This window comes from Dendrobates tinctorius, unplaced genomic scaffold (genome assembly GCF_039654945.1).
Source record: "Dendrobates tinctorius isolate UK_male_01 unplaced genomic scaffold, ASM3965494v1 ptg000060l, whole genome shotgun sequence".
In the NCBI taxonomy this organism is placed as follows: domain Eukaryota; kingdom Metazoa; phylum Chordata; class Amphibia; order Anura; family Dendrobatidae; genus Dendrobates; species Dendrobates tinctorius.
In genome coordinates, this window is record NW_027361728.1 from 63375772 (window position 1) to 63392025 (window position 16254).

Here is a 16254-nt window from a genome sequence, read left to right on the forward strand (position 1 = left end):
AAGTGAGTTTGCTGCACTGAAAGTAAAGGGGCCGAATAATATTGCACGCCCCACTTTTCAGTTTTTGTATTTCCACAAAAATTTAAAATAACCAATAAATTTCGTTCAGCTTCACAATTGTGTCCCACTTGTTGATTCTTCACCAAAAAATTCTATCTGGTATCTTTGTTTGACACGTGATATGTGGGAAAAGGTTGAAAAGTTCCAGGGGGCCGAATACTTTCACAAGCCACTGTATGTATTGTGTGTATGTATATATTATACACACCCCGTATGTGTGTGTTTTACGTTATTGTGTGTATATTATATAAAAACAATTTTTAGCTAATTGATTAGTTACCTTATCGTCCAATTGCTTATACTATATGCTGCAGTAGTGCACTGTACAGTGTAAATCTCGGTTTCGCATACAGCTGAGCTTCAGAAGAGCACAACATGGCGGTGATGGGTGGCCTTCAGCAAGCCCCCAGCTACCATAATAATTCATTGGTGCCCCACAGTCATGTCACAGGGCGCCTATGAGAGACGGTAAGCGCAGGCAGCAGTGTTTAAATGGTTAAGAGCAGCGTTCAGAGCTCATAGAAACAGATGCCAGCTTCTTAATACAGCTGGTATCTGCCTCGTGTGGAGCAATCTCAGCTCCTGAGCTCTTTCCACATTTGATTACGTAGGTGATGTTGCTTTAAGGATTTAAAGTGGTCAAGTTAATATGTACTTGTTTTGTTATTTCATTTTTGTGTTTGGTCTTTCATTATTTGTCTTGGTCTCCCTTAGTTTTCCTTAACTTTCTATTCCAGAAACTACATCCTGTCGATAAGTGCTTCTTCCGGCCTTATTGCACTGCTGTCTACTGGATCAAAGTAAATGCTCTAAAAAGGGACATTTTGGTGCAGCAAAGTGTTATATGTATTTTTCTTTTGTAATAGACAGCAAACATGTACAATAAAGATTTGGTTGGATTTCTCTTCTGTTTCTGCTTGCGTCTTCGTCAGTTTGCCAAGCATATCGGCATTTTATATCTTCACATTCATCGGCAGATACTTCAGCACTGCTTTATAGGCTTGTGGCTGGTATTTAAGTTGTTTTTTTTTTTTTTTTTTGTGATATGTACTGATCCCTATTTAATATGTGCTGCATGAACAGTGCTACCAGGTGTGTATGTTATGGGATGTCTGCATGCCTTGAACAGCCGTTAAAAGGCGGAGGCACATTAGCGTATCACATCGGATGTGATATACTAATGACAATCTGCTGCAAGTGTGAGCCGAGTGTCCGTGCACTGTGCTCTGAGCCTCTCGCTTCAGAGAATCGGAGCACAACTGCAGAGGAGACGGAAAAGCTAATTTCTCCATCTCCTCTGTTGCCAGCAAGCCGAAATCGCACTGCACTTGGGTGATGACGCGGTTTTCCTTTCAAAGACCTTACACAGCACCAGGGAGCATTCATTACATCTGAAGGAAAGTCAATTCCATCAGCTAAATAGGAAAGGTTTCTGTACAATTAGCAGTCAGAATGTGAAATGCTGACCACAAGAGGTAGTGATGGCAGATATTATAACATTTAAAAAATGGCTGGATGATTTCTTCACAACAAATGGCATTGTGGGTTATAATTTAGCGATTGAATGTGTAACTGATGGAGAAAGGTTGAACTTGATGGACCAGTGTCTTTTTTTTTTTTTTTTTGCAACCTATATAACTACAGTTGTGTGAAAGTGTTCGTACACTGTTTAAACGGGCTGTTTATGCTCTGAAACCCTTCAATGTGGCTGAACTACAACAGTTCTGCAAAGATGAGTGGTCCAAAATTCCACCAGAGCATTGTAAAAGCCTCATTACCAGTTATCGCAAACATTTGAATGCAGCTGTTGCGGCTAAGGGTGGGCCAACCAGTTATTAGGTTTAGGGGGCAATCACTTTTTCACACAGGGCCCTGTAGGTTTGGATTTCTTTTTCCCTTTATAATAAAGACCTTAATTTACAGATAACATTTTGTGTTATCTTTGTCTAATTAAATTATGTGCCAACGTTGCTTTTTTGAAGCAGAATATTCCTGAGCGGAAACGCACACCCTTGTCCTGGGAAAACCCATACGTTTTTGATGCTTTTGTTAAACGTTTTAGCATGCGTTTTCCTATGCGTTTTTGCAATACAATTGTATGCATGTGGAAACGCGTTCGTTTCCGCAAAATTAATGAACATACAGCATTTTTTTCTGCTAAGCGTTTCCGCAGCGGAAAAAACGCACCATTAGCACAACATGTGCGGATTCAGATATGATTACTTAAGCGTTTCCGTGGCAGAAACGCGTATAAAAGCGCTGCGGAAACTCTTAAGGCTGTGTGCCCACATTGTGTCTTTTAAGTGGGACAAACATACAAAAGAATAGGAAATCAGGAATGGGGTTCGGGTACTTTTCTGGTACCAGAGCCAAACTTTTTTTTTTTTTTTACTGTTCGGCCGAACCTGAATTTCCAAGGGTTTGTCAATCACTATTCACAGTAAAATAAAAAAAAAAGGTCTTCACACAATTGTATGTATGTATTTGCATAGGCTTAAAAATAAACTATTTGCAGGCATGTAACCTGGCTATGGAGGAGTGAGGACGCGCTTTGTCTCGGTTCCCGTTCTGAGTTGAGAATCAGCAGACTAACGATCAGATCACATCTTCAAAAGAAGAATATGGGTAGTAGAAGGGGGAATTCATCTGGACGCAGAACTACAGACTTTGCCACCCGGAATCCAGAGGGATCCAGCTTTTTTTCTATTTTTTTTCTGGGCAGACTGCAGGCCCTGTCATGCAGAGGGAAGAAACATGGCCACTGACAAAATGCGCTGTGCGGAAGCTGCTTCCTCCTGTGGCAGCCTGAATGCAGCCCTTAGAAAGGAGTTAGACTCTCAACAGACTTCGGGCAGTCAAACTCTGGAGGCATCATACAGGCAGCTCGCCTCTCCCTGTCAACCCTCCTCAGACATTAACAATGGAAGGGGATCGCAGAGCCAATGTTGGGGCAAGTTTTTGTGGACCTAAGAAGGAATCTCCCACCCTGGGGACTCTTCTTACATTGGATAAAGGTACTTCATGAGCAATTGCCGAGGGGATGGAAGTGCTGGCTGAACTCGGTGAACAGCGCTTGCGTATTACTGCCATACATACTAGGGAGGATATGGAGGCCTCCATCCATAGACTGCCCTGCATATGGATGTTCAGCAGGTGGACAAGCATGGTCAAGCCAATGCAAAAAAAATCAAGTTTCTTGAAGATTAGGTATGCTCTCAACAGGCTGTCTTAAAACATTCCTACCAAATGCTCTACTTAATAGATGTGATGGATGAAGCAGAAAATTGAGGAAGGTGCAATAACATCAGAGTACAAGGTCTACCAGAAAATCTTGAATCCAACTTCATCTTTAATGGAAAAAATTCATAAAAGCAGGCACAATGCGGACAACATATTTTTTCCATTTAAAGATGAAGTTTTATATTTTTCTATGCTGGAGTACCTTTTTTCTTCATTCTTTGGTACTTGCATGCCCAAGCAGCTCTGTGCGTGGAACTCATTCTTGGAAAGAGACTGCAAATGGTGAGCAGACTTCTCCTGTTCCCCATTCCCTTTTTTTCATAAGGACTGATACTTCCTCTGGCCGTCATTGCATTTCCTTTAAACAGAACAATGTCCTCAAATGCTCTATTCAGGGCCTATGCCTGGTTGTATGGAGGGATTTGCATCCCACTGAGAGAGATTACTTATTTCTCTCCTCGTTCTTCCTATAGTCGAATAGATAAGCTCTACTCAGTCAGCATGCTTTAACTTGGCAAGCTAAGACATTGGTTAGACAAATATATTGGTCCGACCATGCTCCTGTATTTCTTCACCTAACCCTCCCTGATGGCTTTCATCGCCCATGGACCTGCCATCTTAATGATAATTTACATAAAGACCAAATTTGCTTAATGGACATCCAGAATTCTATCTATGAATTTTTGGAAATACATTCTAGGGACTCAACATCTTTCCCAACACAGTGGGAGGTACTTAAGTTGGTGATAAGGGGTGTGTTAGAGATAGGCGAACCCGTACCAGTAAATTTCAGCCTCTGTACCGAACACTGACTGTTCGGGCACAGACACTCAGCACGGACTTCAACAGGAAGTTCATGTTATTGTTTGGGTTCAGCTCCCGTAACATCTGGTGTTTCTCATGCTGTCGTGTGCATGACAACGCGGCAAACACTGCTGGTCAGCAGTGAAATCGTTACCGCCAGTCAGACAGCTGCAGTTCTTACACAGTCAAATGACAGCTTGAGCCGCAGCTGCGATCGGAGGTATAAAGTCTACCTCCGATCACTGACGGCAACTAATGGGACTACTGCTCCCATCAATCTACGCTTGCAGCCACTATTAACAGCGAGTGCATGTGCCGGCTGATGGGAGTATTTATCAATCGGCGTCTGCGGTATATAAAAAAGAAAAAAACTGTTTTGGTTCGCCTGATAAACAGCCAGGCATAACTGACAGCTGGGGCTGCAACCCTCAGCTGTCGGCATTAGCAAGGCTGGTTATCAAGAATAAATTTAAAATCCGGCGTGGCGTACCCCCATGTTTGACAACCAGCCAAGCTAAAGTAGACAGCTGGGTACTGGTATTCTCAGGTTGGCTCTTCCCACTTTCTCAGTGGCAAGTGGGGTTCATATTAGTGAGGTTGATGTCACCTTTGTGTTGTCCTGTGACATCAAGCCTATGGTTTAATAATGAAGAGGCATCTATAAGACACCTATCCATTACTAATCCTATAGTTGTATCTAGTCTTAATCGAACATGGTGCGAGAGAGGGAACAAAGGATAAAGGACCTTAAAATCTCAAAAGAAGGCATTGTCTTCTGTTCTTGTTGCCCTTCTCAAAGCTAGGGAAGACCTTAAAAATATTTTGGATCAGAAATTCCTTCGTCAAAAATTAGACTACACAAATTTTTGTACGAACATGAGAACAAATGTGAGACCATTAGTTGGGGTTCTTCATCCCAGAAACGATCTTAGTTACATCCCAATAATTAGAATACCTGAGGATTTCTCTATTCAAGACCCAAGTCAAATCATGAGTGTTCTATGAATACTATAGGGACCTAAATAATATTAGGGACCAATTTAAAGATATGCCTTCTTCAACCTTTAACCATAGGATTAATATGAATATATAAAACAGACTGCTCTTCCAGTTATTCCTGCGGGGTTGGCAGACAGAGTGGACAAAGACTTTTCAGAAGAAGAGATTATATCCATAATTATGAATTGCCCAGTAAAAGGCTGGATTCAGATGGCTTTACCCCCAAATTTTATAAAGTATATGGGGCCCAGCTCGTCTATTTCCTAACTAAAGTTTTAAGTCTATCTTTAAGGGTTCCCCATTTGTTGCCCAGTCCCTGGATGTCCACATAAGTGTTATGCCTAAGCCAGGAAAGACCCATATCGCTGATTAACGTTGCTAAAACTTTTCTTTAAATCTCTGGCTAATAGACTAGCTCCCCTTTTTACCAGGAATTATTCACACACATCAAGTAGAGTTTGTGATGGGTCGTGAGGCCAAAGACAACACTAATAAACTGTTTCTCCTCATTGCTCTGGCTAGTGCCAAAGCTTTTCCTATGTGCTTGCTCTCTGTAGACGCAAAGAAGACCTTTTACTTCAATTGTAGTTTCATGCTGTCCTCTCTACATCAGTTGGGATTGGGCAACAAATTTATTGAGAAGGTCTCTTCACTTTACAGGAACACATCGGTCAAAGTCAAGGTAAACAGGTTCCTGTCCTCCCCAATTCCTATTCACAAGGTTACCCGACAGGGATGCCCCTTGTCCAATCTGCTCTATGTAATAATAAAGGAGCATCTGGCAGTAGCTATCAGAAATAACCCTTAGGCCGGAGTCACACTAGCGATAAAATCGGACGAATGCAATGCGATAAAAAATCGCATTGCAATCGTCCCAATGTTATTCTATGTTGCTGCTCCCATCATGCGTTTTTTTTATCAGATCCGTTCCTCGGACCGAGACAATCGCAGCATGCTGCGATTGTCACCGATTTTCGGATCGGATTCGCCAATGCAAGTCTATGGATGCGATTAAAAATCGCTTTGAAAACGCACCACACGTGTGACTTGCGATTAAATCGCAAGACTTCTCCTGGTCAACAGGAAATAGCAGGAGGCATGGCCAGGAAGCTTTGGGATGGAAATTTCTCTTGCAGCATAAAAAAAAAACCAGGAAGAACGCCTCCACGGAGTCCTCCATAATGTCCACGCCAGTCAATGTGGAAATGCTGATAGTTCTGGTCCAGGAGAGGCCAGAACTATGGGACCAGGGAGATCCCCACTATGCTGACCGCACACGCAGGGAGGCAGCGTGGAGAAGAAACTGTGCCCAGATGTTCACTGGATATGTGGCAAGACCTCGGGAGGAGCGGGAGCAAATTAGTAAGTGAAATGTGTACACATAAATCCCCAAATTTAATCTGCTGGGCAGCACGGTGGCTCAGTGGTTAGCGCTGCAGCCTTGCAGCGCTGGGGTCCTGGGTTCGAATCCCACCAAGGACAACATCTGCAAGGAGTTTATATGTTCTCCCCGTGTTTGCGTGGGTTTCCTCTGGGTACTCCGGTTTCCTCCCACACTCCAAAGACATACTGATAGGGAATTTAGATTGTGAGCCCCATCGGGGACAGTGATGAAAATGTGTGCAAAACTGTAAAACGCTGCGGAATATGTTAGCGCTATATAAAAATAAAGATTATTATTATTATCTGCTCAATGTAAGTCCCAATATGTCGTCATTGCTCACATATCTGGACATAATTACTCTGCCATTTTTATTGTGTGCATATTTACAACATCTAAATTACAACTCCCTGACTGGTGGCACCATGACGAATTTGGCTTACAAAAATTTGAAATATTTAGCTAATTGTTCTGCCACCAAATGCAGGGTTCTCCTTGTTTTTTTGCCCGTATCTTAGCCACTATATAACTTTTTGTTTTTTGACTCAAAACATCATAGATGTTCGCATTATTACCACAGGTTTTTCTAAATTTTGTTAGCAATTCTGTTGGTTAGAAGGTACTTTGTAGTAGGCCTCAACCTTTTCCTTATTTTTTTTGATTGGTGTGGAGCCAACAGGAATATAAATCATATCATTTGTAAAATGTGTGCCTAAGCATAGGTAAACCCTTGATACCATAGCCATATGTGTGGTGTAACAAAATCCTGTGTTTTTGTTCACATTGTAGTGACTGATGTGACAAGGCATTGGCGCAGCTGCAGGGACACACATAGGAGGGTGAGACAGCTGAGGTGCCGTAGTGGAGCGGCCGGAACCACAAAGAGAAAATACCTGTACTTCGACCACCTACATTTCCTTGTTCCTGTGCAAGTGGTTTAATGTAGTACTTTGGATATTCTCTATGCAAAATTTAATTTATGTTGTTTTTTCCATTGTAGCACCGAGTCAAACCTCAGAGAGGGAGATGGGTTCCGACTCTGAGGTGGTGATTGATCCTGAGTCGGATGTTGCTGCAGGGTCCGGCCCATCTGCAAGACTTCCCAGAGCCACACCACCAAGATCACCACCACCAGAATCTGTTAGCCAGGCAGCACAGCATAATGACCGGGGCAACAGTAGCAGCCCCACCATGCCACTGGATCTCTTTCCTCAGCCTTCGGCCCTACCACGACGAGGCAGGCGCAGGAGAGAAGGAGCACCTTTGGGAACAAGAATGCAGATGGACCGAGGTGTATTGGACTACTTGTCCACAGCTGCTCATGATTATGGGGAGGAGGCTTATGGACACAGTCTGGCACAGTATTTGAGGGCAGTTCCCCGTGGGTACAGGCTGCGTACGAGAGGGGCTCTCCAAATCGTTTTGGATGCCAGCACACCACCCAATAATCCCCGCAGTGTGTTTCAGTTTCTTGAAAGGTGGCAGCTGTCAGATGAGAATCAAATTGATAGGCTGGTTGGACTTGATGTGACAAGTCAACCATCCTTGGAACCTGTTCCTCCTCCTCCTCCACGGGTGCCAACACCTCTGCCTCAGCCTGCACACATCCCCAATGTGGCTCCACAGGTCCAATATATGGGCCAGGACGCACATACCCAATATGGCCACTTTAACGTACCCAATGTTGGTGGGTGGCCACAACATGGGTATGTTAGACATGGACATATTGGGGGATATGGGAAATTAGGGCAGCCCTACCAGGACTACCCACACCAATATCAAAATTACCCCTACCCAAACCCACAAATTGATCCTGGCAAGATGCAACAGATGGCACAGCCAGCTGCCAGCGCACAGGGGGACAGATGTGGCCCAGCAACCAAGGCCAAATGTCCAAACAGGGCCCCCACCATCACCACCCCCAACCTACCATGACTTGTAGGTTTTCATTTTTCCCTTGATGTAATGTTTTGTGTTTTATACATGATGTTTCATTTTTGGTTTGGACTGTTAAATACTAATGTGCTAACATTTATGCCATATGCCATTACTATGGTTATTTGGTACGGCAATACCAAAAAAAAAAATCAAGTAATAAACTTGTTAATATTCACAATGTGTGTCTGTTCATGTTTGTACATGTTCTGTAATGTGTTAGATAGATATAGTAAAAAGTACTGTTTAAAAAAAAAAAAAAGGCCAAGCAAACAATCTTGATGAGAACACAACCAAAGCACTACATAGATAAGGCATCATCTTGCCAGGGAGTAGCACCCTGAGGTGTTAGAAAATAAGTTTTAAACACATCACGTACTTTGAGTCCGGAAATTGGACGACGGGGTGGGTTTACATGTGTCCTAGGCCTAGACACATTAGCAGACTCCACTTTAGCATCATGTGAGGGGCAGTCATGAATTCTTGTGAAGTTATGTAGGACAACACAGGCTTTAATAACTTCATTGACATTAGCTTCACTCAGCTGAATTGTGGACTGTAGGACCCTCCATTTGGCCGTAAGAATACCAAAGGCACACTCCACCAGTCGCCGAGCATGTGATAGGCGAAAGTTAAATATTCTACGCCGGTGGTCAAGGGTTCGTCGTGGATATGGCCTCATCACATGTCTGCTCAATTGAAGCGCCTCATCTGCTACAAGAACATAAGGCACCGGTTCCAGATTTGAGTTGGGAAGCTGACGTGGTGGTGGTAGGTCAAGCTCATTATTACGCAGCCGCCGACCCATAATGGAAGAATTGAAGACTCTGGAGTCTCCAGTTCTTCCATAGGCCCCAATATCTACAATTATAAACCTGTAGCGAGTGTCAACCAAAGCCAACAATACTACAGAAAAATATTGTTTATAATTATAGAATTGGGACCCTGAGTCCGGCGGCTTACGCACACGGATGTGCTTCCCATCTAGGGCTCCAATACATTGTGGAAACTGGCACGTGTCCTCAAATCCACGGGAGATACGCAACCAGTCAGGCATTTTGGGCTCCGGCATTACCACATGATGGAGTCTGGTCCAGATTTCGGAGCATGTAGACCGTACAATGCCAGAGATTGTGGATTTCCCAATTAAAAATTCTAAATGCAGACCAGCATATGAAAGGCCAGTTGAAAGGAAGCTAAAATAAAAAAAAAAAAAAAAAAACCATGAGTACACAGCCCAACAAACAACAGATACAGTTTCAAACACATTTAAAGTCGAGGAATTCTAAAGTAGGCATGATGAACATTAAATTACATGCCATGGCTTGGTTCCGTAAGCCACAAGCATATAAATGTTATGGGGAGATGTGGTGGAAATAATTTAAGAAAATAGGGCAATAAGAAATAAGGTTCAAGGTCTGTTAAATAAATATGCTGCTTCACACATCATCAACATATTGTTTTGAGACATACCGTAAGGGGAGGAGTAGACGCTCCTCTGCAGAAATAGTTTTGCACATCCTCGTGTCCTGAAACGTGATCCCAGGGCGCACAATCTCAAGCAAAATATCAAAGGTAGCAAGGCTCATCCGACAATATTGATAGAACTTCTCCGGATGGCTACGCAGAGATGTATAGAGACGGTGGAAATGGCCTTTAGATATCCTTCGGAGCAAAAATGGATGGACCCACATTCGTCTACACCTCCTTGGATCCACAATCACAGGGTATTGCTCCCCAAAACGTTGGGATATAACCCAATAGAAAAGAACACGCTCAGTGGTGTTAAAAGTGATCCGGTCTGTCATGTTTAGCACAAAGCAGAGCTATCCAAATTCAAGCACTGACTGTATGTCAAAGGTAGCAGGCTCACACCTGTTGGAGAGCCCATAAATATAGGGCGAGATGATTTTTTAAATGAGTTTCAGGCCTAAAAACCGTTATTTGTCAATTTTGGAATGGTCAGTAAAAAAATCACCAGACGGATGTCAAACGGATGCTTACATGCGATTAAAATCGGATCAATGAAGAAAAATCGCATCAAAAAGGATCACTGGTCAAGAAACCTTTGTGCGATTTCGGACCGTTAAAATCGAACCGATTTTTTTAATGGTTGTGTGTGACTCCAGCCTAATATTCATGGTATCCTGGTAGGAAATGGACAATGTAAATTGTTTCTATTTACTGATGATCTCATTTTATTCATTTTACAGCCACGGATCACCGTCACCTCATTAATTAAAGAACTTGAAGTCTTTGGCCGACTTAGCAACTTCAAGGTCAATTATTTATTCGATTAATTCTTTAATGGTCCATAAGAGGTCTTGTCATGCCCCCTTAGCCCCTAGCTTGCCCCTATTACCCTTGTTTCCCGCTATTTCTACCCTTCTTTTTTCTTTTTCTTTACTTCTAACTCTCTTTTTCTAACTTATCTTGTCTTCCAAGGTCAATTATACTAAAGCAGAGAGCTTAATATTATGCTGCCAAATGATGAGGTAAAATATATAACATATTTCCCTTTTAAATTGCTTCCCCCTATTCCCCTTCATCCCTCCTTCTCCCTTTCTTCTTTTTCATTACTTCTAACTTTCTCTTTTTGTTACTTATCTTGTCCTTCAAGGTCAATTATTCTAAGTCAAAGGGCTTAATATTATGATACCAAATGATGAGGTAAAATATAAAACGAAAAATTACACTATTAAATTGCGGAATACAGCCTTGAAATATCTGGGGGGGGTGGTTCCTTCGGACCCCTCAAATTACCTGCAAAAGATTTAGATATGTTAAAAGGAGGCTTTTCTAGTTTAGTTGTATTAAAGTGAAAGAACTGGGAGCGCAGGTGGTCTTCTCTTCCATCCTCCCAGTGGATGGCCATGGAACAAGGAGGTGGAATAAGATTCTGCAGGTGAACAACTGGCTACGTCGATGGTGCCGTCAGCAACGATTTGGATTTCTTGATCACGGAGTGAACTACTTATACGATGGACTACTTGCTAGAGATGGGGTGCACCTTACGAAGACTGGAAAGCATGTATTTGGAAGTCGCCTTGCTACACTTGTAAGGAGAGCTTTAAACTAGAACAACATGGGAAGGGAAGCAAAAGACCAGAAAAAGCCATACACCTGACAAATGCTATTGAGAACACTGCTAATAGAAGTGGAAAGGAAGAACAAAGACGAAAGAATCTAATTAATAAAAATATTGGAGAAAGAGAAACCAATCACAAACTAAAATGTTTCTATACTAATGCACAAAGCATGGGCAACAAACAAGGAGAATTGGAACTACTAACACAGGAAAAGAAATATGATGTCATTGGAATCACTGAAACTTGGTGGGACGATACACATGATTGGAATACAAGACTAGAAGGATACAACTTATTTGCAAGAAACAGACTTGATAAACGAGGAGGGGGTGTTGCATTGTATGTTAGAAACGCGTATATCTGCACAGAGATTGAAGCTTCAGAGACTGGGAGTTCTGTGGAAACTGTTTGGGTAAGAATACAAGGACAGAACAATGGAAAGGACACCATTGTAGGCATTTACTACAGGCCGCCTGTGCAAGCTGAAGATATGGATGAACTCTTTATGCATCAAATGGCCAAGTTCTCCAAAAAATATGACATAGTTGTCATGGGAGATTTCAACTATCCAGACATTTGTTGGGAATCTCTCTCAGGCAAAACTAACAGGTCAAGGAAATTCTTATCCTCTCTTGCTGACAACTTTATCTTCCAAAAGGTAGGGGAGAAAACAAGGGGAACTGCTACCTTGGATCTAATCCTTATAAACAGGGAGGAAATGGTTGAGGAGGTAAAAGTGGCTGGAACCCTAGGAGGTAGCGACCATGCTATTTTAGCATTTTGGATAACTAGAGGCGGAAGACCTGTGAAGACTCAGACGTCAAGGTTAGATTTCAGAAAGGCAGATTTTAAGGGATTCAGAAAGATAATTGGAGGGATCCAATGGCTGGATCTCCTTAAAGACAAAAATGTCCAGGAAGGATGGGAAATCTTGAAAAATGAAATTCTCAAAGCACAGTTGTTAACAATTCCGAAAAAAGGGAAGAATAGAAAGCATTTAAGGAAACCAGGATGGGTGAACACAGAACTTAAGCACATGCTAAAAAGGAAGAAAAAAATGTTTATAAAATGGAAAGAGGGAGGCATATCTAAAGAAGAATATAATGCTGTCTGCAGAATCTGCAGGGCACAAATCAGATTAGCTAAAGCTGAAAATGAATTGAGGCTTGCAAGAGATGTCAAAAGCAATAATAAAGGATTTTGGGGATATGTCAAAAGTAAAAGAAAAGTCAAAGATGCTATAGGATTTTTACAGGATGAAAATGATGAAATGGTAAGACAGGATGTTGAGAAGGCTGAACTTTTAAATTCCTATTTTGCATCTGTTTTCTCTCAGAAAGGAAATGTAACACCAACTGTTATTCACTGTCCTATTAAGGGAATAGAAGAATCCAGGATATCTATAAACAGAAAGATAGTGAGGAAACACTTAGCTAACCTAAATGAATTCAAGTCTCCAGGTCCAGATGAATTACACCCCAGAGTACTGAAGGAGATAGCAGAAGAAATTTCTGAACCACTCTCCATAATCTTTGAAAATTCTTGGAGAACAGGAGAAGTGCCAGAAGACTGGAGAAGAGCAAATGTTGTTCCTATCTTCAAAAAGGGGAAGAAGGTGGACCCAGGCAACTATAGGCCGGTGAGTCTGACTTCTATACCAGGAAAGATCTTTGAACAAATTATTAAACAACATTTAAGTCAATACCTGGATAAGAATGAAGTGATCAAACAGAGTCAGCATGGGTTTGTAACTAATAAGTCATGTCAGACTAACTTAATTTCCTTCTATGATGGTATCACTGATTGGGTGGATCAAGGAAATGCTGTAGATATAGTATATCTTGACTTCAGCAAAGCATTTGACAAAGTCTCTCATACAATCCTTATTGAAAAAATGACTAAGTATGGAATGGACAAGGCAACTGTTAGGTGGATTCATAGCTGGCTTAGTGATCGGACCCAAAGAGTGGTCGTAAATGGCTGCACATCCAGTTGGAAGAATGTCTCAAGTGGGGTACCACAGGGCTCTGTCCTGGGCCCTGTATTGTTCAACATCTTTATCAACGATTTAGATGAAGGAATTGAGGGTAAACTGATTAAATTTGCTGATGACACAAAGCTAGGAGGGATAGCTAATACTAGAGAAGAGAGAGAGAGGATTCCAAAAGATTTAAATAAACTGGAGAAGTGGGCAGTAACTAACAGAATGGTTTTTAACAGGGAGAAATGCAAAGTACTACATCTGGGCAATAAAAATGAAAAAAGCATATATAGAATGGGAGGAATAGGGCTAAGTGACAGCACATGTGAAAAAGACTTGGGTATACTAATAGATCACAGACTGAATATGAGTCAACAGTGTGATGCAGCAGCAAAAAAGGCAAATGCAGTTCTAGGATGTATTAACAGAAGCATACAGTCTAGATCACGTGAAGTCATTATTTCCCTCTACTCCTCTTTGGTCAGACCTCATCTGGAATATTGTGTCCAGTTTTGGGCACCACATTTTAAAAAAGACATCAACAAACTGGAGCAAGTTCAGAAAAGAGCGACCAGAATGGTGACCGGTCTGCAAACCCTGTCTTATGAGGAAAGGTTGCAGGATTTGGGAATGTTTAGTTTGCAAAAGAGAAGACTGAGAGGAGACTTAATTGCAGTCTACAAATATCTAAAGGGCTGTCACATTGTAGAAGGATCAACTTTATTCTCATTTGCACAAGGAAAGACTAGAAGCAATGGGATGAAGCTGAATGGGAGGAGACACAGATTAGATATTAGAAAAAACTTTTTGACAGTTAGAGTGATCAATGAGTGGAACAGGCTGCCACGAGAAGTGGTGAGTTCTCCTTCAATGGAAGTCTTCAAACAGAGGCTGGACAGACATCTGACTGGGATGATTTAGCGAATCCTGCTTTGAGCAGGGGGTTGGACCAGATGGCCCAGGAGGTCCCTTCCAACTCTACGATTCTATGATTCTAAGCCCTTAAAATGGATGTCTTACTCCGATTTCTGTATATATTTCAGACGGTTCCTATAGCTCTTCCTCTTGTTTTCTTCTCTGGACTCAAATCGTTCATTTTGAATTTGTTTGAGGAGGTCATAGACCAAGAATAGTCATCACTACCCTGTATATACATTAAAATGCAGGAGGAGCAGGTCTTCCTAACTTCAAATTATACCACAGGGCAGCCCTTTTGATGAGACTGGCAGTTTTTCTGCCTGGTTTGAATACTAAACATTTTATGTACTGAAAGGCATCAGAAGACCCCCGCTTTTATCACATTCTTAAAGAAACTGCATTACCCCCCTCTTCTACCCTCCCATCAGTCAAAGGCAATACCTCATGGCTGGAATACTCTCAGTTGAAATATTTCAGCCTTTGCTCTGGTACATAATTGTTGCTTATGTCTACCCCTACCCAATTTGAAAAACTATTTTTATTGAATCAATGCCTGTCCATGTTGTATATCTTATATATACTTTCCTAAATGAGGAATTTCACAGACCAAAATAGAGAGCTGAACTGGGGATTGACATATTGGGCGCTGAGTGGAGATGGGCATTTCTATTTTCATGAAAACTCTATGGCCTGCTCAGCTCAGGGAAAAAAAATGCAAAATCCTGACACGCTGGTACCGGTTCCCAGCTAACCTACATGCCGGTTTCCCCTCATTGTCTGACATTTTGGTGTTGTAAAGATAATGGCACCATGCTACATATCTGGTGGAGTTGTAGTGTCATACTCATACAGCCGTTTTGGGACTCTATCTTCTCCGTTTATCAAGCTATCGACAAAAATAGAATAAACAACCCCCCTCCCCAAATAGCCCTAGTTTCTATCCTCGCGGGTTCTATTAAATCTCTAAACAAAAAAAATGGTGCTATTGAGAATTTTGCTTATTGGCAGCACGTTCAGTCATTCTGAGACATTGGAAATTGATTCAATCTTCATCCTTGGCTGAGTGGTTTATTGAGATGACCTGTCTTCATAAGATGGAAGACCCAACAGCTGAGATGAGTGGCTGTAACGAAAGTTAGATGAATTAAGTTCATTGGCTGTGAACTACCAGGACCTTTCTGACAGCACGATGAGCATGAGAATTTTCTCACACTCATGGTGCCGTCAGACAGGTAATAGGAATTCATAGAGAGACACTGAGCACACGCTGCTCATTATCTCTGCTGGATGGCAGGCTGTATGGTCACATCATGCAACCAAGCAGCCTGCCATCTAGCTGTATCAGAGCTAAAACTGTTGTCGGACAAGTGGATTATCATCTAAGTGGAAAGGCGAGCAATATTGTTTTTTATTTTAGCTCTTTTGCAGGAGACAATGGCGCCTGTAATGCTGCTGCAGCGCAGTATCTCGTAACTTTCACCAGGGGGTGCTGGTGAGGGAAGAAAGGTTGCACTCACAGTGTAACACCACCGTGTGGCAGCACATGTGCCACTAGATCGCGTAAGAGTGGTCAGACAAGCCGGGTCAGGAACGGACAGGAAACGCAGTACCAGTGGAAACAGCAATAAATGTGGTCAGATGCAAGCCAGAGAAGTTGGAGCCAGTCGGGAGCAGATGCCAGAGACATGAGACAGTAAAACAGGTCCGAGGGAAAGCCAAGTCAGATAAAGCATGGGGAGATAACAACGAAACAAGTGGCGTAGCAGAAATGGAAAGGCACGGGAACTGAGTAAACGGGCAAAGGACAAATCAGGTGTATCGGGGTCAGTTGCTCAAGCCAGGGGCAA

General features: G+C 42.2%; 1 protein-coding gene across 1 annotated transcript in view; it reads left to right on the forward strand.

Annotated features, from left to right (window-relative positions):
- Positions 1–964, forward strand: part of SSR3 (signal sequence receptor subunit 3) — a 34474-nt gene extending 33510 nt beyond the window's left edge. The window contains exon 5 of the mRNA XM_073579008.1: positions 798–964. Coding sequence (XP_073435109.1) covers positions 798–864 — 67 coding nt within the window. The 3' untranslated portion in view covers positions 865–964. The remainder of the gene's footprint in view (positions 1–797) is intronic.
- The last annotated feature ends 15290 nt before the right edge of the window (positions 965–16254 follow it).